Genomic DNA, 27,859 nt, shown 5'->3' with positions numbered 1-27,859 from the left:
ATCACCTGCCCATTACAATCCCAACAGTGAAACATGGTGGTGGCAGCATCATGCTATGTGGGTGTTTTTCAGCTGCAGGGAAGGACGACTGGTTGCAATTGAAGGAAACATGAATTCTGCCAATTACAGAGATATCCCGGATGAAAACCTCTTCCGGAGTGCTCTGGACCTCAGACTTGGCCGAAGGTTCACCTTCCAACAATGACCCTAAGCACACAGCTAAAACAACAAAGGAGTGGATTCAGAACAACTCTGTGACCATTCTTGACTGGTCCAGCCAGAGCCCTGACCTAAACCCAACTGAGCATTCCTGGAGAGACCTGAAAACGGCTGTCCACCAACGTTCCCCTTCCAACCTGATGGAACTGGAGAGTATCTGCGAGGAAGAATGGCAGAGGATCCCCAAATGCAGGTGTCAAAAACCTCTTGCATCATTCCCAAGAAGACTCATGGCTGTACTAGCTCAATAGGATGCTTCTACTCAATACTGAGCAAAGGGTCTGAATACTTATGACCATGTGATTTTTCAGTTTTTCTTTTTTAATACATTTGCAAAAATCTCTACATTTCTGTTTTGTTTTGTTCAGTCAAGATGGGGTGCAGAGTGAACAATAATGAGAAAAAAAAACTTTTTTGAATGTATCAAATGGCTGCAATGAAACAAAGAGTGAAAAATTTAAAGGGGTCTGAATACTTTGCGTACACACTGTAGCATAGATAGCTGTTAATCATTAGTAGGACCACCCACTGGTCACATGCAGTCAAAGACCAGGAATTTCAATTAATAAAATGTAAGTTATACTGCATCTTTTCCAATGAACAGATATATCATTCTGCTCAGCTTCTTTTCTCCACCATGCTATCCATAGTTCAGACTACATGTATAACATGATAGGTTCCCTTTAAGTAAATGTACTCTGCAGTCCTGCTGATGGGGGGGCCCTCACTTGATCCTGTCTATCCTTGCCAAGAACTGTTAAAATCTTAAACTTTTGTAAAATTTGAAAGTCAGGTTAGTGACTGTAATTTTAGCTGAGGATACACTTCCATACTTAGTATAAAATAATCCAATTGCTGACATTTCTCTGCAAATGGTAAATGGTGTCCCCTGTGACATGTTACAGTCTTCTTGTCCCAATACAGAATGAATTATTAACTGTCTATTAAACATATTTAAGATAAAATACAATAAATGACACTATCTTATTTTCTATACACAGGTCCTGAAAATTTCAGCTCCAAGAGCTTTGCCGTTCAAGCGCAGAAGAAAATTCTGAGCAAAATGGCTACAAAGACGATGGCAAATATGCTTATTGACGACATAAGCAGTGAAATCTTTGATGAGCTTTTTAAAGCAACTAAGGAGCACGTGAGGAATAAGAAAGAGGCTCACAAAATCCTGAAGGACCTCATCAAGGTTGCAGTAAAAGTCGGCATTCTATATAGGAATAAGCAGTTCAGTCCTGAAGAACTAGAGATTGTGGAGAAATTCAGGAAAAAGCTCAACCAGACTGCAATGACAGCAGTTAGCTTCTACGAAGTGGAATACACATTTGATAAAAGTGTTCTTTCTGAACTACTACATGAATGCCAAGCCCTACTTCATGAATTGGTACAGCGCCACTTGACACCTAAATCTCACGGTCGTATCAACAGAGTCTTTAATCATTTCTCAGATGTTGAATTCCTTACCGCCCTTTATAGCCTTGATGGAAGCTGCAGACCATACCTCAAAAGGATTTGTGAAGGCGTCAATAAATTGCTTGATGAAAGAGTTATTTAAAACCTTCTTCTGTTTTGTTTCTTCTATGGTTCTAATAATGTGCTGAGAAATGGCTTTTTCTGAAATGCAGATTGCCAATGGCCAGATTAGAGCACAGATGGCTGTGTCAGGAATATTTATTTTGGTCTTGGGACACGTTGTGTACCGCATACACTGAATGAGGCCTTCATCCACAACCATCAAGCGGTGTATCCTTATATGAACTCTGATAGATGGAAGACGATAAGCTAAAACGTGAACTTTCTATTTCTTCATTGATATGTCAGGGGTTACAAGGCCTTTCCTTTTTCAGAGATTCACTAACTTGTGCTCCATGCTATACCCTCCTCAATTGTTGCTTATATATTGGTTGGCCATAGGTTAATAGAAAACTGAGGCTAGTTTATATGTAACTATACATTCGGGACTTACTATGAGAACAGCATAAATGGCCTTAACTCCTCAAAAACGAAAATATCTGAGTCCTATAAATCTGAGATACCCAACACGTTTTTTGTGAAGCCAGAACTTCAGCTTATCTCATGAATGGTAAAGTGTGAAATAATTCCTTTGGCAGGTATTGCTTCAGAGGACGCATTAGACAAACGGGACAAGTAATCGTTTTTTTAGGAACCAAATAAGTCCACCAGTATGACCATTAGGCAGAGTTGCAGGCTGTTCAACCAATGTTCACACAAGGCCTCCAGTATTGGAAGGAGCCAAAATTGAAATCTCTCTTTTTTCAGAATCCTATTAAGATTAATTATAAGTTTCTCGTAAGAGGGCCATGGTCTCAAAAGAGTATTGTGAAGCCACCAATGCTGCCTATTCCCAGATTGCCATTACTGACATATTATCAATGATCAAACTGTAAGGAGCTAGAAGAAATTTTATTGCTGAAATCACAAAGTGCTACTGAGCTGATCCAAGTCAATAAACTATGGCAGAAAAATGGAAGCTGCACTCAAGTGGCCAGTGAGCTCACAGGTGATTGGAGATATTTGGCTGTACTAACAGTAGATGTGATGTTTCAAACAAAAATGTATAGCCTGGAGCCACCATAAAGGTCCTGGGGTAAAGTCATATGTTATAATATGTTCAATTTCCCATTCAAAATAATATGAAAAAGGACGACACGTCATTTCACTTTTTTTGCAAGTTGATGTACATATAATATTCCCAGTGCTAATATATATTTTGAATACAGTATTTATCGTGCATTAACAATTGATGTTCCTTTACCGTGCTTAAAAAGAATATTATGGCCTTGTGGATTGCAGATGGAACCTATTTGTATAACACATGAAATCTATTTTGATCACACATATGTATAGGAATTATAAGAAGAGTCTGCCATTTATAAGAAGATGAATACTAAGGGTAAAATTGATGTACAAGAGAGCACGACAAATACAGAATTCTCTATGGAAGTGCCAAATGTACCACTGATGTTTCACTAAGTATCATCTATATTTATTGTATTTTATGGGTATGAAATCAAAGAAAATGTTTTTATAGAATTTTTCTGCAAGCATTTGTTTCCCATTGATGTATTCGTCAGCTGCAAATGATGCAACAGTGTCACTCTCCATTAGGATTCCTGGAAGTGATTAGACAATACACCAGACACATAGTTATGAGTCCAGAGAATTCATGAAGAGAACATTCCCTTATTGTTGGGCAGATACTGTCCATAGCAGATAGCGATAAATTGTTGGTTACATATGACAGCCTGGTCTTGTGACAGATATGCATTTTTTAATTAATTAAAAAGTGGCACCAATAGGGTCTAAAAAAATAATAAATATATGCTCGCCTACCGATCTCCTAGTGTTTTTCTGAACCACTGCCAGGGTCTCCTCCATCGTCCTCGTTGCTTCTTCCAGCAGTGGAAGAACCTCACCGCTCCTGCAAACACTGGACCCATTTTTAAATTTTAAAAAATTGTGGAAAAATCCTATCAATGCATTCACAGAACAAATCTCTCTCCACTGCCTTAATAGCTTGCTACCATGAAGAATATTGATGTTTATCTTAGAGAGTACTACTGTATCTAGAAGGATGTAAAGGAAAATGCCCCTTTTCATTTACAGTAAATAGAAAATGGTTAGAAGCTACAAAATCAGTGGAATGAATTCTAAATTAGAAGGTTTTTTTGTTTTGTTTTATACATGTTGATTTAGCTTAAAAGTCTTGTCAACTGCTGTACAGACCCTTTATCATTGGCCCCCAGGTGCTACGTAAAGTAAAAAAATATATGCTTACTTTCTGGACTGAGATGCTGCTCAATTCTCAACCTTGAGTTTCCTGCCGGTCTCTTGACATAATGTCACAAACCCCTGCAGCCAATCAGAGGCCGCTGATCTGCTGCAGCGTTCATATTTATGTCCAAGCAGAAGAACTATGTTTTCTTCTCTTATTAAAATCTAGGCAGTGCACTTTGATCCCTGTTTCCAATTTTTATTTAATACCATAGTAATTGGAATTGCACTTTACCTAGAGCATTTTGTATTCTGTTTCCCATTAACAAGAAGCTCCACTTTGTCTGAACCATGGTTATAACTGATGTGAAATTGAGCAGATCACTACCTTACCTCCCATTGCCACCTGGAAACCATCAATAAAAAGCTATTGATCTTATTGTCTCTCTTCTCTCGATTTAATACTTTAACTACATAAAGGTGTACAACTGGGAATGCCTCGTGATCCACGAGTCGTGGATCTAATTAGGTCAAGAAAGTGAAGCTCTGCTATTAACATTGGTTGTGAATTTGGCAAATGAAAATGCCGTCAACTTGTTAATAGGTTTATTGCTTTTATGTTTTTGCGTTCTTTTAGCTCATTCTTACTCTATACAGTGTAAATAAAGATGTATTAGTATCTAAAAACTAAATCATCAGAAAGCATCATATTATAGATTTCTTTGTATATTTTTTCATGGTTTGTGAGACTATCCAAGACCACCAGGGCTCATTCATATGGCTGATACTGACTGATGTCCGATTACTATATTATTAAACACCTAAATAACAAGGTTCATAATAATACTTTACCCCAATGATTTTGTATGACTACATAGAAAAACAAAATTACAGCAACAAATCTTTGAACAGCAACATGCTGATGGTTTCCAGATACCAACCTTTTGTTATGCTGTAAAAATGTAAAATTATAGAGTGAAAACGTAATTCCCCTTGTTGTGGAGATGCTATCTTTTAGATTTAACAAAGTCTGACAACTACACATGGTTAAATAACCATGTACAGGGCTGGATTAATATAGCCTATCGTCAATATCACATAGACCAAAAAGAAAAGTGATGATCAAAAGGCGGTAATCTCATAAAAAATATATATTTTTATTAGGACATTATTAAAATTCATATTGCCAAATATCAGACAAGGTGGAATTGTACAGAAACATTTGTCACTCACATAACTCATACGACGCACAGGGACTCAGAGAGACAGTTGTATAGAATTAATCAATAATCCAAAGAGATGCCGCTACATAGGTACACACAATTGATACCACAATAATAATACCACAAAAATGGCAGATATTGGGGAAAACACCCCACAAAAGTGGTTAATTTATTGATTAAATATACTATTGCACATCCCCCGATAGTGTAGCCTCAAGCGGTCCTATATAAATGCCTCATGCATAAAAGCAGCCCATACTTATCTATTGTTCTATAGATAAGTATGGGCTGCTTTTATGCATAAACTAAGTTATGAGTTATGTGAGTGACAAATGTTTCTGGACAATTCCACCTTGTCTGATATTTGGCAATATGAATTTTAATAATGTCCTAATAAAAAATATATTTTTTATGAGATTACTGTCTTTTGATCATCACTTTTCTTTTGGGTCTATCTTTTACATTTGCTGATGATAGAGCCAATGGCAGATTTTGTGGAATACATTTTTCCCGGTCACCACCTGACAGCATGCTGGAGGACGTCCTTCTTATCCACAGTGGGACAGGAAACCACGAGAGCTAAAAGGGACCCTCCCCCTACCACCCGTCAGTGTTTTTCCTGTCCCACTGCGGATAGGAATGGCGAGAGAAGATCCAACCGTTCCGGGCAGATGGTTAGGATCGGGGGGCCCAGCCTTTCCCTTCCTACCTCAAGACTTATGAAGCTTACACCCGGCAGGGGGTCCCTCAGCACACCCTGTGCAGCTCTGCTCCCGGGAGACGGGTTCGCTTCCTCCTGTTGGGGGGCTCTCGACCCCGGACGCCGTCGCCGATGTCCCTGAGCCTGGGCCGCCTCTTTGGAGTCCACTGGCTCCACAAGTGGGTGCCGGGAATAGGTCACCGGCACATCGCTCCCGGCACAGAGGAGGGGAGTGCAGCGGAGAGCCGGCAGCGTCACAGGCGGCCACATCACTTCCGGTCGCGTCATCACAGGGGGCGTCTCTTCCAGGTCGCAGCCGACAGGTGTCACGGGCCGCGGTCTGTATCGGACCGAATCAGGATGGAGAGCGGCATTTTCTCCAGCTCCGGAGCGGATCGGGCAACGCGGCGTGCAGCAGGACAGCGCAGTCAGCAGGAATGGCCCACAGCAGTCCTCCCTACCCAAATATGGAGGATCAAGCGAAGACTGAGACAGGGCCAGAGAGCCAAGGTCACGTGAGTAACCTCAAAGAAGGTCACTGCAAGGCCCCAGAAAGGCAGATAACCACAGGACACATATTTTATATGTTCCAGGGGGGAACCTCCACCTCAGAGAAAAAGGAGCCCAGGAGGAAAGATAAGAAGTGCCCGATTTGCTCTAAAGGCCCCGTTACACATAGCGATCTCGCTAGCGAGATCGCTGCTGAGTCACAAGTTTTGTGACACAACAGCGATCTCACCAGCGAGATCGCTATGTGTGACAGCGATCAGCGACCGGCCCCCTTGCCGGTATCGCTGATCGCTCTTGGAAACTTCTGGACATTTCTTTCGTCGCTGATCTCCCGCTGGCCAGCACACATCGCTGTGTGTGACAGGTGGGAGACCAGCAATCAGCGATAAAATAATTTAAAAAAAAAAAATATTACTATTCTCACCTTCCGACGTCCCGCGCAGCATTCCCGCCTCTCTCCACGCTCCGGTCCCAGTGATCCTTTGCAAGAATGACCGCGAGACTTTGCGATCCAGCGAGAACGGACGTCATCGCGGTAATTCTCGCAAACGATTACTGGGACCGGAGCGTGGAGAGAGGCGGGAATGCTGCGTGGGACGTCGGAAGGTAAGAATAACATTATTTTTTATTTTAATTCTATTTTTGACATGAATCAATGCTGAACACAGCAATGCCGCATGCGCGGCGTCGCTGTGCTAATCGCTGGTGAAGCTGTCTGTGTGACAGCTCACCAGCGATCACATAGCGATTCACCAGCGATCCTGACATGTTGATATCGTAGTTGGGATCGCTGGTAAGTCGCTTAGTGTAATGGGGCCTTAAGAAGCTAAAGGACACGTGGCAGAAAGCCCTCTGTGATGCATGTACAAGACGCATAGTGGGGGAGGAGCAAGCTACTCATGTCTAACATGAGATCGATCATAAGGGAAAAGGTGCAGGCTTCGGTATCAGGCCTTGTCCTTCCCCAGATCCCACAGATGAACCCCCAGGTATCCAGAAAGAGGCAGAGGGAATCGGACACTTCTGAGGAGGAGATCCTGTCCGAATCAGAGGTGGAAGAGGAAGAGATCAGAGAGCGCCCAGAAAAGGGAAAGAAATATCTCTTTTCGTCCGGGGATACGGACGAGCTATTGGGAGCAGTACGGCAGACTATGCAAATCGAGGAGCCCCCGGCAACTTTCTCAGTAAAGGATGAGATGTTTGGAGGGCTGCGCTCCCAGACTTCAATGGTCTTCCCAGTAAACACCCATATACGGGCGATGATATTAGACAAATGGGAAGAAGCGGAGAATAAACTGACTATTCCCAGAGACTTTAGACTTCGCCTGCCGTTTGACCCGGAGGAGGTCAAGGTCTGGGAGATCCCCAAGATAGACATCCCGGTAGCAAAAGTATCAAAAAAGACGGCGATTCCTTTTCGAGGACTCCTCAAACCTAAAGGAGCCCTTGGATCGGAAGGCAGACCAGCTCTTAAAGAGGGCCTGGGAGAGTTCCGCAGCAGTCATAAGAACCAATATAGCTGCAACATCAGTAGCGCACTTCATGCATCTATGGATAGATGATTTGGAGGAGCACCTGTCAGATAGAACTCCGAGAGAAACTATCCTAAAATCCCTCCCCTTGCTAAAAGTTAGCTACAGGGTTTTTAGCGGACTCCTCGGTAGAGTCCGTCAGATTCTCTGCCAGAAGTCAGTCCCTGTCCAACGCAGCCAGAAGAGCCATCTGGCTTAAGAGTTGGTCAGAGGACATGCAGTCAAAGAATAAGCTTTGCTCAATTCCCTTCTCGGGGGGGGGAAGGGTCTTTGGGCCCGTTCTCAATGATATTTTAGAGAAAGCTTCAGACAAGAAGGGGTTCTCTGAAGAGAAGCGGAAAGGTATCAGCACTTTCGTAGACCCCGTTACAACCAGAAAACGGACTAGAGAGGGAAGGGGAAATCGGGACGATGGAGCTACCCCAAGGGGGGAGAGAGCAGAGGTAGAAATAGGGATACCATCTTCTCCGGCTCAGGGTCAAGCTCCTGAAGAAAATGACGCCACCAGAGTAGGGGGGCGATTGCTCAGGTTTCTGAAGGAATGGCAGGAGGTTACCACCAGCCCCTGGGTGCTACAGGTCATCTCTCAGGGATACAGGATAGAGTTCGACTCACTCCCCCGGAACAGATTTCTAGTAACCAGCTCTCGACTCAGTTCAGCTTCCCCTATGTGGTTAGATGTCCAGGACCTCCTGGAGACTTCTGCAATCGTTCCAGTACCCACCCGAGAAGAGGGGAGAGGACACTACTCGAGCCTCTTCTCGATAAAAAAACCATCTGGGGAATCCAGAGCGATAATAAATCTCAAACCCCTAAACAGATGGGTAACATACAAATGGTTCAAGATGGAATCGATAAGATCCACAATTCCTCTTCTGGGAAAGGCAGTGGTAATGTGCATCCTAGATTTAAAGAGTGCATATTACCACGTTCCCATCTACCCAGACCATCAAATATATCTCAGATTTGAGGTCGAAAGGGATGGCAGGATCTACCACTATCAGTTTTGCTGCCTCCCCTTTGGCCTAGCGTCAGCCCCAAGAGTCTTTACAAAATTAATGGTGGAGGTAGTGGCCTACCTAAGAAGTCGAAACATCACGGTAGTCCCTTACCTAGGCGACTTCTTAATCGTAGCAGATTCAGTCGCTCAGCTCAGAGTCGACTGTCAGTCTTCAATCTCCACACTGCAGAAGTTGGGTTGGATCATAAATTGGTCAAAATCAGATCTGATACCCAAGCCCAGAATAAAATTTTTGGGTGTCATGCTAGACTCAGAAAGGAGAATGTCTTATCTACCAGAGGAAAAGCAAGCCAGCATGCCGAAGAGGATTCGTCAGTTCTCAAAGAAACGGAACACGATGAGGATCCTGGGCCTGATGACCTCTTGTATTCCCTGCGTCAGATGGAGCCAATTCCACTCTCAAGATTTACAATGGGCAGTCCTAGCATCCTGGGACAGGAGCCAGAACTCGCTAGACAAGAAAATGCAGTTATCTCCCCGAGTCAGGATGTCTCTGCTGTGGTGGACCATTCAGAGAAATTTACAGGCCGGTGTCTCGTGGATCCAGTCCCCAGAAGTAATAGTGACAACGGACACGAGTCAACAAGGTTGGGGCGGACACGTCAAGGGAAGACACTACCAGGGACGATGGAGTCCGGAGGACAGCAACGAGTCCTCCAACTTCAGAGAACTTCATGCGGTCTGGAAGGTACTACGCTCCGCCCGGTCCCTGGTAAAACACAGACACGTCAAGGTACTGTCAGACAATACCACGACAGTAGCCTTTCTCCATCACCAGGGCGGTTCAAGACATCCAGCGCTACAACGCCTAGCAGAACAAATCTTCAGATGGGCAGAGAGAGAGGTCCTATCAATCTCAGCAGTACATCTGGAGGGTACCAGGAACCAGGTTGCGGACTTCCTCAGCAGGAGGATAGCCGCAAGGGAATGGGAACTCAATGACGAAGTGTTCAACAGCCTATGCGACCGGTGGGGAAGACCGGACATAGACCTATTCGCGGTCAAACAGAATGCAAAGGTACTCTCTGAACCCTCTGGGAAATCCGGCAGGAATCGACGCTCTGTCACAGTCTTGGAGCAGAGGCCTGTTATACGCCTTCCCGCCTCTCGCTCTCATTCCACGAACTCTCAGGAAAATTTACGAAGACAGAGCCAGAGTTATACTAGTGGTGCCCTTCTGGCCAAGAAGAAGTTGGTTCCCCCTGTTCAGGAAGATATCACAGGAGGAGCCCATTCTCCTGCCAAGAAGGGAAGACCTCATCCACCAAGGTCCAGTCTTGCACCAGAAGCACTCCAGTTATCAGCCTGGATCCTGAGCGGCGGGTCCTAAGAGCAAGGGGTCTATCGGACGAAGTTATATCTAACCTACAAGCAAGTAGAAAACCAGTGACCGCAGCAATATATAACAATCTGGAAAAGATTCTGCAGCTTCTGTGGAGAGGCGACAGTCGAGACTGACCAACCTGACATCCCAAAGATCCTTGACTTTTTACAGGCAAGGTTCAGAAAGGGCCTTAGACCCAGCGCTCTGATAGTACAGATTGCGGCCTTAAGTGTGTTCTACGATACAACCTTATCATCGCACCCTTGGATAGCCTGGTTTTCCAGGGCTGTGCAGAGGCTTAAACCCTTAATAAGAAAGACAGTCCCTCCTTGGGACCTTAACCTAGTCCTGAATGCACTATGTAGACACCCATACCAGCTAGGGGCAGAGATAGAGATCGGTAAGCTCTCACTCAAAACGGCTTTCCTGGTAGCAATTACGTTAGCAAAGAGACTAGGGGAACTTCAGGCCCTATCTATCCAAGATCCTTACTTACAGGTGTTTGACGACCAGTTAGTCCTAAGACTCGACCCGGCCTTTCTCCCCAAGGTTATCTCAGACTCAAATATGAATCAGGAGGTAGTGCTCCCTTCATTCTGTCAGCTTCCTAAGAATAAGAAGGAGGGTGCTTACCATAACTTGGATGTCAGGGAGACAGTACTCAGGTACCTGGACACGACCAGGCCTTGGAGACAGGATAATAATCTCTTTGTCCAATACAGAGGTCCGAACAAGGGTAAGAAGGCATCAAAATCCACAATAGCAAGGTGGATTAGATCCAGAATCAGCCTAGTCTATAGGGCACAGGGTCAGAGTCCACCAGGGAGCCTTAGAGCCCACTCAACTAGAGCCATGTCCGCGTCATGGGCAGAGAAGGGAGGAGCCTCAGAACAGATCTGCAAAGCGGCATCTTGGGCCAGTCTCAGTACCTTCTCTAAGCACTATAAATTAGACGTGGCATCTACACAGTTGGCATTTGGGAGAAAAGTGCTCTGTGCAGTAGTCCCACCCTAGGACCAATCTCCTTTGGTACTACTCCAGCGTGCTGTCAGGTGGTGACCTGGAAAACGGTAATTAGACCTACTGGTAATTGTGTTTCCAGGAATCCATCCTGACAGCACCATTAGTTCCCTCCCTATGATATTTTCCATACGACTGTGATGTAACATGTGTATGAGGAATGTTGCTTTAAATAAAAAAGTCTATTTTTTGCATCCATCCAGATGTGTTACTTTGAGAAATCAGTGAAGAGTGGTAGGGGGAGGGTCCTTTTAAGCTCTCGTGGTTTCCTGTCCCACTGTGGATAAGGACGTCCTCCAGCGTGCTGTCAGGATGGATTCCTGGAAACACAATTACCGGTAGGTCTAATTACCGTTTTTTTGCCTTTTTACCTTTGGACATTCAGGATTTTTTTTAAATACAATTAATTAACAGTAATATACCTAAGGCTATGTGCCCACGTTGCAGAAATGCTGCAGAAACGCATGAGGAATTCGAATGTGTTTTCCCCCAAAACATGAGCATTTTGCAAGCATTTTAAGCTTGCAGAATGCTAGCGCTTTTCCAAGCGATTTGAAGCATCGCTTGGAAAAGTGATTGACCGGTTGGTCACACACAAGCATAGTGCTTGACAAGTGTAACCAACTTTTCACTATTGATGCTGCCTATGCAGCATCAATAGTAAAAGATAGAATGTTAAAAATAATTTAAAAAATAAAAAAATAGGAATATACTCACCTCCTGGCGATCCCGGTCGTCATTAGTGCTGGCGGAAACTTCCGTTCCCAGGGATGCATTGCGCGAATGACCTCTGATGACTGCTGCTGGCAGCGTCGCTGAGAACAGGGAGGACTCTGGCGGCCGACAGAGGGGTGAGTATATCCCTATTTTTTATTTTATTTCTATTTTTTTACAGGGATATGGCACCCAGAGCATGGAAGAGAGTCTCCTTTCCTCCAGACCCTGGGTACCATCCGCACATGGAGCACTCACTTTAAGCATGTGGCTATGCCCACCATTTGTAAAGTGAGCATTTCAGTGCAATCCTATGGCGGCAGAATCGCAGCGATTCCACAGAATTAATGGACATGCTGCGGATTTTACAACTATGCGATTCCGCAGCGGGAAAATCCGCAGCATGGGCACAGCAACTGTGGAATCCCATAGGATTGCATGGGAATGCGTTTTTAAGCATTTCCGCAGCGGCAAAAACACGGTGGAAACGCTTAAAAAATGCAACGTGGGCACACAGCCTAAACGTTCTTTCCACTGTTACCCGTTGTACTCACCGGTGGCCATTTCCCAGTGTCGGATGACTTTCAAAGTTAGGTAGAGGGGTATGTCTGTTATAGTTCATAGAAGCATCTCGAACAGTAAAAGGCATGAGGGGACTGAAGTTCTCACCTTTTATGCAACCCTTTACAAATTATGTATACAAATAATCTACAAAATGTTATTAACTTTTTATAAATGCATTGCATTATTTGTCCTAGAGTAACAGGCACAACATCTGCTATGGGATCCAGTAGCTAAAGGGGAACATCTTGGCATCTCCACAAAGAGGTTAAATTCAGTTTGTGATAGTTCTGATGGAATAACATTCAAGACAACCTTAAATGTACATCTATTTTTTAACACAATACATATCCATACATTTCCATGACATATCGACTTCTATAGATAAGTCAAGAACAAGGTATTTATCAAGAGCTGTCCCCAACGCAACAATAGGGGTAAAGATGCAGATTGATTTGCTATCATAAGGTGCTTTATTTAACTTATTAGCTCTGCATTGTTTCAAAAATTAATTTTTATCCTGCAGATGTCATATACTATATGTTAATGCGTAGATCAGGCAAAATTCTAATTTGCATGTTCTTCGAGGAAAATTTACTTGCAGAGAAGTTATTCTCCATGAATTTAATATCCTTTATAATGCCCTAGGGTATGTTCACACCCTAGAATACGATAAATGTAATATATAAAGAATAAAAAAATGCTCACCTCACCATTTAACTTCTCTAGCTCTCTCTACCCATAACAGTCACCAATATGCATATGTGTAATATGCAGGTCCTTGGATGCAGTAACACAAATTCTGCAGAGGTTCACTATTTAATTGCTCAACAGTAATTAACTCCTCGCAGGGAGATAACTCTTCTACACCCCCGCCCTTCCTTTAGAGCACCATTCCACGGCGAGAGCTCCTTCACCAAACGGTCACAATTCTCAATCTCCTGGATAATTCTTTGCCAAATAAACTGATCTTGCTCGTAGCAGGCGGGAGGTACTCCAGCTGTGGTTCGCACTGATAGGCAAAATTTGGGCTGACGTGTTAGCGGTAAAGGGATGTTCGGACCCTGCAGGTCCACCACTTCATTGACTTCAAGCACTGGTGGCTCAGTGTTCATCTCCTCAGGAGGAGTAGGTGGCACATCATTGGGGTCCGAGAGCGGGGCTAACACTTCTTCTACATCGAAGTTGAGAACCGGAACAGAGGGCGCCTCCCCTGTGGTTAGCAACTCTTCACCATCTTTGGTTTCTTTTGACAAGCAGGGCCGCAACATGCTACGATGGATTACTCAAGTAGGTGCTCCTTCTTCCTTTTCTGGCTAGACTTCATACACCGGCCTGTCTGGGCCAACCTGTCATGTCACTCGGTGAGGAGTCCGCTCCCACCGGCTTTCCAATTTTCCCCTGTGCCGTTTATTCCAGACCAAAACTTTGTCCACGGGTTTCAGAGATGTCCCACAAATAGGTGGCGTCTCATGGTGCTTGAGTTCCCAGAACTTCGTCTGCACCAGTCAACAGAGAGTCTGCAATTGATGCCAGGGTTCCTTAACCCATGAGGACACCCCCGTCCGTGGGTAGTCCTCCGCGTCCAGCTCCACAATCTCTCCCTCTTTGCCCGAACAACAAGGTGTACATTGTGAACCCTGTCCTACTGTGCACCCGGTTATTGTACACTCACACCAGCTCCGCCACAAACTCGGGCTACCGGATCTTTCGGTCTTCTTCCAAAGTGCGTAACATTTGAATCAAAGTTCGATTGAAATGTCCACAGGCCCCATATCCTTGAGGGTGATAAGGAGTAGTTCTGGACTTCCCAATCTGATACAAACAGTACAATTCTTCCATGACTCGCCCCAGGAAGTCGGCACCTTGATCGGAATGAATCCTTTTTGGGCAGCTGTACACGCGGATGAAATCTCGACAGATGGCCTATGCAGCTGATTCAATGGTCTGATCTCTAGTTAGAGTTACCATGGCAAACTTGGTGAACTGATCAGTCATCACGAGACAATGTTCACAGCCAAGTTGCGCTGGTCCTACAGTCAGGTAGTCGATCATCAAGACTTCCAAAGGGGTGGAGGTCACAATGGTCTGTATTGGGGTGCGAGGCTCTGGGGGGCTTAGCCAGCTCACAGCTTCTGCATTGTTGGCACGCATCTTCCATGACGTTCTTCAGTCGTGGGTGATACACCAATCTCTGTAGTCACCAGAACATTTTCTCTGTACCGAAGTGAGCTCCTCGCTCATGAGCTTTGGTGGCCACCATCATGATTGACTTCTCTGGGAGTACTACTTGCCAAATGACCACCCCTCTTCTCCCAACAGCTGTACTTTTCAATACAACTACCCATCTCTCAAGCAGAGCCTCTCCCATTGTCTCAGAATCCACAGGGCTCCTGAGGACAGCGAATTCATCTCCTTCCAAATAGGAAGTTGTTTCAACGCCAGCCACTGTCGCAGCTGAGCAGTCTCCTTGTCCATCTGTTGGAGTTGGATCCAGTTGTCTTGGGACTGCCCTAGTACCTGTTCCTCAGACTCCTCTTTGATCTGTCCCTGTGTCGCCACCAATGAAGTAAACAGCCTTTGGAATCCAGGGATCTCTTTGGCCTCAAGCTTTTCATCTCTATCACGGCCACGACGCTCGTGTGTCACTCTGGAGAGGGTATGGGTATTCTCGGCCTTGTCCCGGTAAACAATTCTATATCGATACTTTGCCATGCAGGCCAGCCACCGTTGTTCTAGGGCTCCTAGTTTTGCATACTCGAGGTGGGCTAAGGGATTGTTGTCCGTTCTCACCAGAACTTCTGATATGGATAAGTACTCTGAAAACCTAATTTATATCTAAAAAACTAATTAAAGCTGTCATTGTTAAGAAGAGTAAAACTAATCTCAAACTGTTCTTCAACTATATCAATAGTAAAAGAAACAAAAGTGAAAGTGTAGGCCCCTTAAAAAATTGTGAGGAAAGAATTTTTGTAGATGACGTGGAAAAAGCTAATATATTAAACACCTTCATCTCCACTGTTTTCATGGTGGAAAATGAAATGCTAGGCGAAATGCTGAGAGACAAAGAAAACCTAAATAAAATTAAAATAGATAAATCTCCGGGTACACTCACGAGTACTAAGAGAACTAAGTAATGTAATAGAAAAAACATTATTTCTTATATTTAGGGACTCTATAGTGACGGGGTGTGTTCCACAGGACTAGCGCATAGCAAATGTGGTACCAATATTCAAAAAGGGTTCTAAAAGTGAACCTGGAAATTATAGGCAAGTAAGTCTAACCTCTAGTATTGGTAAAATATTTGAAAGGTTTCTGAGGGATGTTATTCTGGATTATCTCAATGAGAATAACTGCTTAACTCTATATCAGCATGGGTTTATGAGGAATCGCTCCTGTCAAATTAATCTAATCAGTTTTTATGAAGAGGTAAGCTATAGACTGGACCAAGATGAGTCATTGGATGATATCTTGATTTTTTTAAATCGTTTGATACCGTGCCACACAAGAGGTTGGTACACAAAATGAGAATGCTGGGTCTAGGGGAAAATGTATGTAAATGGGTAAGTAACTGGCTTAGTTATAGAAAGCAGAGGGTGGTTATAAATGGTATATTCTCTAACTGGGTTGCTGTGACCAGTGGGGTACCACAGGGGTTGGTGTTGGGACCTATTCTCTTCAACATATTTATTAACGATCTGGTGGAAGGTTTACACAGTAAAATTTCGATATTTGCAGATGATACAAAACTATGTAAAGCAGTCAATACAAGAGAAGATAGTGTTCTGCTACAGTTGGATCTGGATAAGTTGGAAACTTGGTCCGAAAGATGGCAGAGGCAGTTTAACAATGATAAATGTAAGGTTATACACATGGGATGTAGGAATCAATATCACCATTACACAATGAACGGGAAACAACTGGGTAAATCTGACATGGAGAAGGACTTGGGGATCCAAGTTAAAAATAAACTTACCTGGTGCAGCCAGTGCCAGGCAGTACACATGATGAGAACATTATAATGCATCTGTACAAATCCCTGGTTAGACCGCACATGGAGTACTGTGTACAGTTTTGAGCACCGGTGCTCAGGAAGGATATAATGGAACTAGAGCAAGTACAAAGGAGGGCTACAAAATTAATAAAGGGGATGGGGGAACTACAATACCAAGAGAGATTAGAAAAAATAGGATTATTTAGTCTAGAAAAAAAGACGACTGAGGGGGCGATCTAATAACCATGTTTAAGTATATAAGGGGCCAATACAAATATCTCTCCGAGGATCTGTTTATACCAAGGAAGGTGACGGTCACAAGGGAGCATTCTCTGCATCTGGAGGAGATAACACAGAAGAGGATTCTTTACTGTTAGGGCAGTGAGAATCTGGAATTCCTTTCCTGAGGAGGTGGTGATGGCGAACTCAGTCGAGGGGTTGAAGAGAGGCCTGGATGTCTTCCTGGAGCTTAACAATATTGTATCTTACAGTTATTAGGTTCTTTAGAAGGACATAGATCTGGGGATTTATTCTGACGCAATATAGGCTGAACTGGATGGACAAATGTCTTCTCTTGGCTTTGCTAACTATGTTATTCCGTGAGCTTCTCTGTCATGGCCTACACCAGGGCCAGCAGCTCCAAATTGAAATAGCTGTAATTGTCTGCGTTTCTCTCTGAGTCATGCAGAGATCGACTAGAATAGGCTACCACCGTTCTTTTTCTCCTTGTACCTGCAACAGGACTGCTTCCAGGCCATGTAGACTTCTGTTGGTGTGAAGGATAAATGGCTGTGAAAAATCGGCATAGGCCAGTATGGGGGCCTCAGTCAGGGCCATTTTCAAGGCTCGAAAGGCCTCCTCTTGACAGTTTCCCCACTGGATGGTTCGGTTCTTCGAGCTAGCCGGCACTCCCTTTAACAGTTCCAGCAAAGGGTTCACTATACGAGGGAAGTTTTTCGACAAATCTCTGGTAGTAGCCCGTAAGCCCTAGGAAAGCCTGTACATCTTTCACCGTCATAGGAGCAGGCCATTCTTGCACCGTGGCCACTTTCTCTCGTGCAGGTCTGACTTCTTCTCTAGACACGATATGTTACAAATACTCAATTTGCTTACGGAAAAGATGGCATTTTTGTGGCTTCACCTTCAGGCCATGACTCTGTAACCAGCTCAGCACTTGTTCAAGCCGCTGTAAGTGCTCCTCAAAGGTGGGCGCATAGACGATGATGTCGTCCAGGTAGATCAAAGTAGCCTAAAAATTCAAATCCCCCAAACATCTCTCCAGCAAGAGCTGGAACGTCCCTGGAGCATTAGTCAGACAAAAGAGCATGTGATTGAACTCAAATAGTCCCATGGGCAGTATAAATGCTGTTATCGGCTGGTCGTGTTCAGCCATTGGCACCTAATAGTTAGAATGGGAAAAGCGAGCCAAAGCCGTCAGGAAAATTAAATATAACAGTAAGGCAGCGGCGTGGTCCCCGTCTTACCGCTTATTCCTTGGCACAGAACTTTGAAATTTTATCTTAAAGCTACACAGATAAATCCCTTGATAAAAGGCCATACCGGCCGAAACGTTGGGTACTGTGTGACTGATTACACTTATAAATTTGCTGATTCAAAAATTTTTTTCAGCCTCAGGTTCTATATTACAGCCATTGGCACCTGACAGTACCCGCTGGCCAGATCAAGGGTGGAAAAATACTTTGCTCTACCTAGGTCAGAGAGGGATTCCTCATTTCGGGGCAACAGATAAGAGTCTCGCACTGTGCAGGTGTTCAGCCACCTGTACTGGACACAGAACCGCAGGGTCCCATCTTTTTTTTGGACCAGCACAACTGGGGCCGCCCACGGGCTGTGACTCTCTCGTATCACTCCACTTTGCAGCATATGATCCAGCATCTCTTTCACTTCTTTATACAACAGAGGCAGCATTTGACGATACTTTTCTCGGCTTGGTAGGAATTTCATGAGCGACGGTCTGAGTGCAACCGAAGTCATCTTCATGTCAGGCAAAAACCTCCTGATAATGCTCCAATACATCCTCTATTTTCTGCACTTGTAAGGTGATAGTCCCATCAGTTCTGCCCACATCCGCTCTAAGATTCTATGACCCTCTTGCTGCCAGATGAGGATTCCAGTGTTGCTGTAACTGCTAGAGTCCAGGGATCCCCTCGCACACCAGCTAGTTGAACTACTTCAGGTAGCATTAGCTTCCCTGGCAAGCCCAGGAATTGGGCCAATTCACTCTTAGGTAGAAGGGTGAGACTTTTGGTCCCTAGGTTGACACACCACACTACTATGTTGCTGTCTTGAACTGTAGCTAAGGTCCGAGCGACGAGCAATTTAGAGGGTACTTGATCCATTGCTGTTGGCTCGATCTGGACTTCCAGTCCCCACAGATGAGTACAAGCTCGTACTGGCAATGTGAGCACTTTCTGGCCGGGCGGTAGGGTAATCTTTGCAGTCGCCAGTACAATAACTTTCCCCAAGACTCTTCCGTCTCCTGAGCTTGAGCTTTTCAGATTAACTTCTGTAACACCTTCCGCTAAGGGGTTTGTGCGCTCCATTGGTTCAAGAAAGGTTCCTGTGGTTTGCTAGTCAAAAGTTGTCCCATCTCCTTCAGTACATTCATCCCCAGAGTCATTACAGGTCCACGCCCGGCACCTCCTGTGACCAACACGACCCTCTTGCGGCCTACATCCTTCCCGCATACTTTAATCTCCAACCAGACCACCCTTGCGACCGGAATGGGCAACTGGTTGGCCGCTGTTAGTCTTATTTCTGGTCCCCACTCTGGCCACGAGACTTCCGAGAAGTGTTGTCTGAAGTAGGCTTCTGGCAGAGTAGTCACTTGTGACCCAGTGTCGATTAAGCAGTGAACAACTCGTCCATTCACCTCAACCTAGACTGTAGGGTTCGCAGAAACTATATTTTCGGGACTTCCTTCCCCCTTTTGCCGTCTTCCCGGCTCCAGGCTGTGTCCCTCAGCCACGGAGCCCACAATTTTAATCGCTGCCTTGGTGGGGGCCATCTCCATTTTGCACAGCCTTGAGCATAAAGTCCCATCTTCCCACAGTTAAAGCACATCAGTCCCTCTTTAGCACCAAGGGGTCTCACTCCCTGACAGGGTCTGGCAGAAAGGCGAGATCATGTATTGCTTCTGTCTCCTATTGAGGGGTCTCTTCTCAGTGGCTCTTGAGCTGGAACAGGGTCTCTCCTGAGACTGGAACATTCTCTCCGCATCTCTTGTATCTCTTTCCGGATCTCTCGGGCCCACTCCAGCTCTGCTGCAGGTGGGGTAGGTACTTCACTGCTACGGACCACCCCCACCTCTAAAAATGTTGTACGTGGGCTAGCGCGCAAACGTTCTCGAAGTGCCTGTTTAAGCGGTGCATCCTAAGACCCGACAAGAATTGATCCCTCAAAATTCTATCAGTAGGTCCCACTCCCATGGCTCCCATATCTTCCCGTTTAGTAATGTGCGAATGCACCTCCTGCAAAGCGCTGATGTACTGCATCACCATCTCCCCTTCTCACTGAACGTGACCAAATAAACGCATCCCCAACTATCCAACGTTAGTGGGGTCCCTGTGCATCTCCTCCAAAACCTGTACCACCTTCTCCAATGTATCCCGCTCATGTGGAGGGCGGAATATCACGGAACACCAGGCCTAACCGTCTAGTGCCATTAACGCTATCTCTGCCTGCAGCGCAGGGGCCATGGGGTGCATTCACAGCATGCTCTTGACTCTTTCAGTCCAATCCCACAACATCATGTTGTCTCCCGTGAACTTCGGGAGGTTACTAAGCATTGTCTCCAACAGCAAACTGGACCTGGGAGTACCCATAGTGGACTGGTCTGCAGTGTCTGTGTCCACGGACTGCATCGTGCCGACTACGCCAAATGTAATATGCAGGTGCTTGGATGCAGTAACGCAAATGCTGCAGAGCAGGGGTTAACTATTATTTAATTGTTCAACAGTAATTAACTCCTCACAGGGAGACAACAGGGGAAACAGAATGTTAAACTGGACTATAACACGGTTATTTAACTAAACAGTCTTTTGTTAACAAATTCACTTATCGTGGCTCCTCAGTGAGTCTCTCTCTTAAGGTCCAGTGGGCAATAGGATGCCAGCGGAGGTCGGTGCAACGTCTTCAGGCGTTCCCGCCCAACATACGGTCCTGCTTCTGGCGGCAGAGGGCAGTCTCTGGTTCTGCCCGCTGAGCCCTTAGGATAAAGCTCTCAGCAAGGTTCCGCATGGCCCGTGTCTCTGAGCAGCCACTGTTACTTTAAGAGCTGCGCTGCAAAGCTCTGCTCGGCATGAGCTTCTCTGTGTGCCAGCCAACACCTGAATGTCCATGATGCGGTGCTCTGCCTGACGCGCATTACCATGTGTGCCTGCCGATATGAGTGAGTCTTTCACACAACCACCCTGTCTCTGCGCGCTGCAGTCTATCATTCCCCTCACTGCTTCCATGATCAGCACCTGCTCAGCATTCTGGCGGGAAGACCCCCTGCGTTCCTGCCAACCCTTTTCAACTTACTTCCCCTGGCCACTTACTTCCCCGGCTCACTCCATCTGCAATTTCATTCCCTCCAGGAACAGGAGGTTCGGCCCCAGCAGTCCCGGACCAGGCGCTTACAGCCCGGTCCTCTATTCTACACTTGCAGCCTCTTTTTCATCACAGCCATGAACACTGAATCCCCAGACCTCCCTATAATAGGCCAGGACTTCAGACTCTGATGAAGGTTAAGGAGGGTTCTGCCCAAGCAACATAAAGTTATGATTTCATGGTAACCTTGCGTCAACATGCGCAGAACCGTCCCGGGCCTCATCAGAGCTGGAAGTTTAGGCTTAACATGAAGAGATCCGGTGACTGCCCCTGATGAAGCCAGGCTCTCTGGCGTAACGCGTCGGGCATTTGTGGGCTCCCGCCTCCTCCACTGCTTCCCTCATTACTGGGCTCTCACGCTGCTCCAGCTGGATGTGCTACTGTGTCTAGGGGCATGTTCTCATCACCTGGGTTCAGGTTGAATTGGGTATTATTTTCTCTGCTCTCTAGACATTTGGTTTAGATCTTGTATTAAATAAGATCTTCTATTTCTACTCCTTTATCTGGCTATGTAAGCAGCTTTCGCCCATTTATATTTATGTGCATTGGAGGGATTTTGTTCCCATCAATTTAGCCACTATTTCATGTTTGTAGGGATATCTATTTGCATCTTTCATTGTTCTGTTTAGTGGTGGGTAATGGCGGGGTCTTTTTAACCCTATTGTGGGTTTGTGTACATGTCCTATTGCCCTTTGGGCATTTTTTAATGTTTTTAACGCTTTCAGTGTGTTGTGCAGAGTTGTTACAATAAAAGATATATTTCTTTACCTTATTTTAGTCTGGTGATCCCTATTTGTGCATGTTCTCTTCTCTTTTTCCATGCAGTTTGTTATTTGCATGCACGGGTGATCCCGAGCAGTGGTGCCCTCCAGCTTCCTGTTTATATTAGATCCGGGGAGATGTATATCTTTGTACCGTGTTAGCCAGTAGATAGAAAAATATTCAGGATTGAGAGTCCTCAGTAGTTGATACCTTTTAATGGCTAACTGAAAAGATGGTAACACAGTCTAGCCTGATGAAGAGACCTGAGTAGTCTCGAAAGCTTGCAATGTGTTACCATCTTTTCAGTTAGCCATTAAAAGGTATCAACTACTGAGGACTCTCAATCCTGAATATTTTTCTATTAGATCCGGTGATTCAGCACCAGATGTCACATTTACTTTGGCATGATAAAACTACATTCTTCATATTAGAATAAAGGTTTGCCAAAATGTCATATATAAATAGCCTAAGGCTATGTGCACACGTTCGGAAATGCTGCAGAAATTTCCGCAACTCCCACCATGGGTAAAACACATGAGGAATTCACATGCGTTTTCCCGCTAAACACAAGCGTTATGCAAGCATATTTAGCTTGCAGAATGCTTGCGCTTTCCAAGTGATTTCAAGCATCGCTTGGAAAAGTGATTGACAGGTTCGTCACACTTGTCAAGCATAGTGCTTGACAAGTGTGACCAACTTTTTACTATTGATGCTGCCTACGCAGCATCAATAGTAAAAGATAGGATGTTAAAAATAATGAAAAAAAATTAAATAATGGCTATTCTCACCTTCCGATGGCCCACGATCTCCTCAGCGGCACTCCCGTCATCTTCCAGTCCCAGTGATGCTTTGCGTGAAGGACCTTTGCGACGTCACGCTCGCGAGAGCGCGACATCATCTTAGGTGATTCGTGCAAAGCATCACTGGGACCGGAAGATGCCGACAGCGTGGTGATAGGCGGGAAAGACTCCGGGGGCCATCAGAGGGTGAGTATATCCCGATTTTTTTATTTTAATTCTATTTTTTACAGGATTATGGTACCCAGGGCATTGAGGAGAGTCTCTTCTCCTCCAGACCCAGAATACCATCTGCACATGAAGCGCTCACGTTACGCATGGTAGGCATAGCCACATGCGTAAAGTGATTATTTCAATGCAATCCTATTGGGTTTGGAATCGCCACGATTCCACACAAAGAATGAACATGCTGCAAATTTTTCCGCTATGCGATTCCGCAGTGGAAAAATCCGCAACATTAGCACAGCAATACGGAATCCCATAGGATTGCAAGGAATGCGTTTTCGCAGTGAAAAAACGCCACAAAAACACTAAAAAAAGCAACATGTGCACATAGCCTTATTATTCTTTAAAAATACGAATACAGATATACAATATGAAATATACTGAAAAAAAATATAAACGCAATCCTTTTGTTTTTGCTCCCATTTTTCATGAGCTGACCTCAAAGATCTAAGACTTTTTCTCTCAATATTGTTCACAAATTGAACACTTCTCATTTGCCAAGATAATGCATCCACCTGACAAGTGTGGTATATCAAGATGTTGATTACACAGCATGATTGTTGCACAGGTGGGCCTTAAGCTGGCCACAATAAAAGGCCACTCTAAAATGTGCAGTTTTACAGTATTGAAGAGGTCGGGAAGTTTGTCAGAAAACCAGTCAGTATCTGGTGTGACCATGACCACCATTTGCATCACGCAGTGCAACACACCTCCTTCGCATACAGTTGCTCAGGTTGTTGATTGTAGTCTGTGGAATGTTGGTTCACAGACCAATAACTTGAACAGGCTGTCGTATACAAAGATCCAGAGCATCCCAAGCATGGAACTATTGCAATAGGTTCTCTAACCTGATTAATACTAAGTGAATCCAGAAAACATCATCTGTTGGGTTGAGGAGGGTGTGAGGACCATTTGGGAAACACTTAGGCATGTGCACACGATGCAGATTTCCAGCGGATCCGCAGCGGATTTTACCGCGCAGAAACGCTGCATATCCGCATTGTGATGTACAGTAGCATGTGCAGACGCTGCGGATTTTTCCGCGCGGTTTTCTTGTGGTTCAAAATATGCAGCATGTCACTTCTTTTGTGCGGTTTTCCACCTGCTCCATTCTCCAAATCCGCAGGGGAAAACCGCACAAAAACCGCAAGAAAAAAGGAAGAAATCCGCAGGAAAAATGCAGGTCATTTGACCTGCGGATTTCTTCAATTCTGCGCGTAAAAATCCGCAGGGCTAAAAAGTACGTCTGCACTTAGCCTCAGGGTCCTGTCACACCAAACGATGCACCAGCGATCCCGACAATGATACGACCTGAATAAAAAACTGGATAAAAAACTGTTTTTTATTCATTTCTTTGTGCATTCAGTGCACATATGGGTGTGACCGCCCTATTTCTGAGCTGGGAAAGCCATCCAGTATGGCCTATGCTTTTACTAGTGGGTCAGTCCCTCGATCCTTGTTCACATTCACGTCACTTGGCAAGTGAAAAGGTTTTAAATACTAGAGTAGGACTGTCCCGCAAGGGTTGCCGTGACGTGGCGGGATGGCTTGTACATTATTTTGATCAAAATTATGTTTACTAAATACCCTTATTATTATTATTATTACCTTTATGCATTATTTGCAGTTTATTTTTTACTTTTTATTTCAGGATATTTGTGGTTTTTGCTTTTTGTTTTCAATGATACGACCTGGTCAGGATCGCTGGTGCATCGCTACATGATCGCTGGTGAGCTGCCAAACAGGCAGACACACCACCGATCAGGACCAGCGAGGACGCTGGTATCCAAGGTAAATATCGGGTAACTAAGTGCGCGTCACTTAGTTACCTGCTGTTTACCTTGGATACCAGCGCGAGCATGCTGGTATCCAAGGTAAACAGTGGGTAACTAAGCACTGCACGCACTTAGTAACCCGATATTTACCTTGGATACCAGCTCCCAGCGTCTGCTTACAGCGCTGGGAGCTCGATGATCGTTGCTCTCCAGCTGCCACACGCAGCGATGCGTGCTGGCCAGCGGGAGACCAATAATCAAAAATGGCCCAGGACAATCCTGCACGATCAGCGATACCCAGCAGGGGGGCCGGTTGCTGATATGTGTCACACACAGCGAGATCGCTGATGCGTCACAAAATCAGCGGTCTCGCTAGCAATCTCGCTATGTGTGACGGGCCCTTTAGTCTATGCTTTAGAGAGACTTTCAGCACTGAATGACTGTTCAAACAATGTAAAGGCACTCATTGCTCCACAGTGTGGCCTTCATTTAAGTAAACATTCCCCCCTGCTTGGTTTCCTATTTCCTCCCTTCACTTGATCTATGAAGCCAGAGCTGTCAATCAAAGAAGAGGTGGGGGTGGAGATATACGGAAAACAAGTAGGTGGGAAGGTGCACTTAAATGTTTGGCCCTGCCATGATGCACCGAGATCCTGTACTTGGTTTTAACAGTTATACTGTGTAGAAAGAGTCCTTTTAAGGTGGTCATACCCATATCAATGCCAACAAAATCCGACCAACTATCTAACATGTATAAATTCTGCCAACTTTCCACTGTTGGATCTTAACCCCTTCAAGACTGATGACAAGTGATGAGCGAGTATGCTCGCTATTTGAGATTTACGAGCATGCTCGGGTGTTCTCCGAGTATTTTGGGTGTGCTCAGAGATTTAGCTTGCATCACTGCAGCTACATGATTTGCGGCTGCTAGACAGCCTGTATACATGTGGGGATTGCCAGTTTGTTAGTTAATTCCCACATGTATTCAGGCTGTCTAGCAGCTGCAAATCATGCAGCTGCGGCCACACAAATTAAATCTCTGAGCACGCCCAAAATATTCAAACACCCAAGCATGCTTGGAAAACTCGAGTAACGAGCATACTCACTCATCATTACTGATGACATATATTGACATCAATGGCTATGTCCTTGCCTTTGAAGGGGGATCAGCCATCAAGTGCCTCTAACAGCCATGGGTGGGTCAGAGATCCACCCATGGCTGTTAACCAGTTAAATGTTGCTGTCAATCACTGGCAGCAGTATTTAACATGCACCGGATGAAAGCACACCACTAGTCCCACCCATCGGCCCCCATCACGTGATCGCATAGCACCAATGGGTTGTCATGACAACCATGGGTTTGCAGAAGACTCCCATACCTGTCATTACAATACTTCTATGATAGTGCTGGTGTTCATAGGAAATTGTGATTTCTGCTATACATAGCATACATACACTGGCATGTAAAACTTTGGGCGCCCCTGGTCGAAATTTATGCTAGTGTGAACAGTTAAAGTTCAAAACGAATTGGTCCCTAAAAATGGTCCATAAAATACAAAGTAAATGTGTCATCTTTAGCTTTAGGCCTTTTAGAGATCATTTCATCTTTAACTTGCCTAACTGTTCACAATAACAGTAATTTTGGCCAGGGGTGCCCAAACTTTTACATGTCACTGTATGTTTGATGAGAAACTGGGTCTGAGCAGAAAAAGTAAATTAATGTGCATGCAAGATGTAATTGCATATGAACACATGACCTTTACACAGAGAAAACCAAAAGCAAAACACAAAACAAATATCCTGGAATAAAAAAGTAAAAAAAAGTAAAAAAATATATTGCAAAAATTGCATGAAGGTAGTAATAATGGTAATAATAAGGGTATTTAGTTAACATAATTTTGATCAAAATAATGTAGAAGCCATCCCGCCACATCACGGCAACCCTTGTGGGACAGTCCTAACTCTTGTATTTAAAACCTTTCCACTTGTCAAGTGACGTAAATGTGAACAAGGACAGAGGGACTGAACCACCAGTAATAGTATAGGCCAGACAGGATGGATTTTCCAACTCAGAAACAGGGCGGTCACACCCTTATATGCACAGAATGCACAATGAAACAAATGAGAAACTGGGTCTGAGCAGAAAAAGTAAATTAATGTGCATGCAAGATGTAATTACATATGAACACATGACCTTTACACAGAGAAAACCAAAAGCAAAACACAAAACAAATATCCTGGAATAAAAAAGTGTGTTCAGTTCAGTCCCTCTGTCCTTGTTCACATTTACGTCACTTGACAAGTGGAAAGGTTTTAAATACAAGAGTTAGGACTGTCCCACAAGGGTTGCAGTGACGTGGCGGGATGGCTTCTACATTATTTTGATCAAAATTATGTTAACTAAATACCCTTATTATTACCATTATTACTACCTTCATGCAAGTTTTGCAATATATTTTTTTACTTTTTGTTTACTTTTTTATTCCAGGATATTTGTTTTGTGTTTTGCTTTTGGTTTTCACTGTATGTTTGATGCAGTAAAAAAAATTGTGGATCTCAATGTCTGCTAGCTGCAAGCTTCACTGTGATGACAAACTGAACTGGTAATTTTTTCATGAATCTACAAGATTCCTTCAACTTTAATCAAAATGTTTGTTATTAATATCAAAAAAGATATGTAAAGATCATATAAATCTCCTCAATTCTAGGTCGGTTGAATACTTTCTCCAGGTTTGTACAAGGAAACAGAACTTCATGTACTTTTACTACCTGAAAAAAATCTAAACTTTTCCCACAGATGTTTCCCGTGTCTGATTTATATGTGAGAACTTGGTGCAATGTGCACCTCTTGAATACAAATATACAGTACAGACCAAAAGTTTGGACACACCTTCTCATTCAAAGAGTTTTCTTTATTTTCATGACTATGAAAATTGTAGATTCACTCTGAAGGCATCAAAACTATGAATTAGCACATGTGGAATTATATAATTAACAAAAAAGTGTGAAACAACTGAAAATACTGTATGTCTTATTTTCTAGGTTCTTCAAAGTAGCCACCTTTTGCTTTGATTTCTGCTTTGCACACTCTTGGCATTCTCTCAATGAGCTTCAAGAGGTAGTC

The 27,859-nt window shown here is 44.3% G+C and overlaps 1 protein-coding gene across 5 annotated transcripts in view; it reads left to right on the top strand.

Annotated features, from left to right (window-relative positions):
- TNFAIP8L3 (TNF alpha induced protein 8 like 3) overlaps window positions 1-4,402 on the top strand; it is a 186,319-nt gene extending 181,917 nt beyond the window's left edge. For all 5 annotated transcript variants that reach the window (XM_073568433.1, XM_073568434.1, XM_073568435.1 and 2 more), the window contains one exon: window positions 1,221-4,402. In XM_073568433.1, the coding sequence (XP_073424534.1) occupies window positions 1,221-1,783 (563 nt within the window). In that variant the 3' untranslated portion in view covers window positions 1,784-4,402. The remainder of the gene's footprint in view (window positions 1-1,220) is intronic.
- Window positions 4,403-27,859: the final 23,457 nt, after the last annotated feature.

Source organism: Dendrobates tinctorius, unplaced genomic scaffold (genome assembly GCF_039654945.1).
Source record: "Dendrobates tinctorius isolate UK_male_01 unplaced genomic scaffold, ASM3965494v1 ptg000022l, whole genome shotgun sequence".
In the NCBI taxonomy this organism is placed as follows: Eukaryota; Metazoa; Chordata; class Amphibia; order Anura; family Dendrobatidae; genus Dendrobates; species Dendrobates tinctorius.
This window is presented reverse-complemented; position numbering and strand designations above follow the sequence as displayed.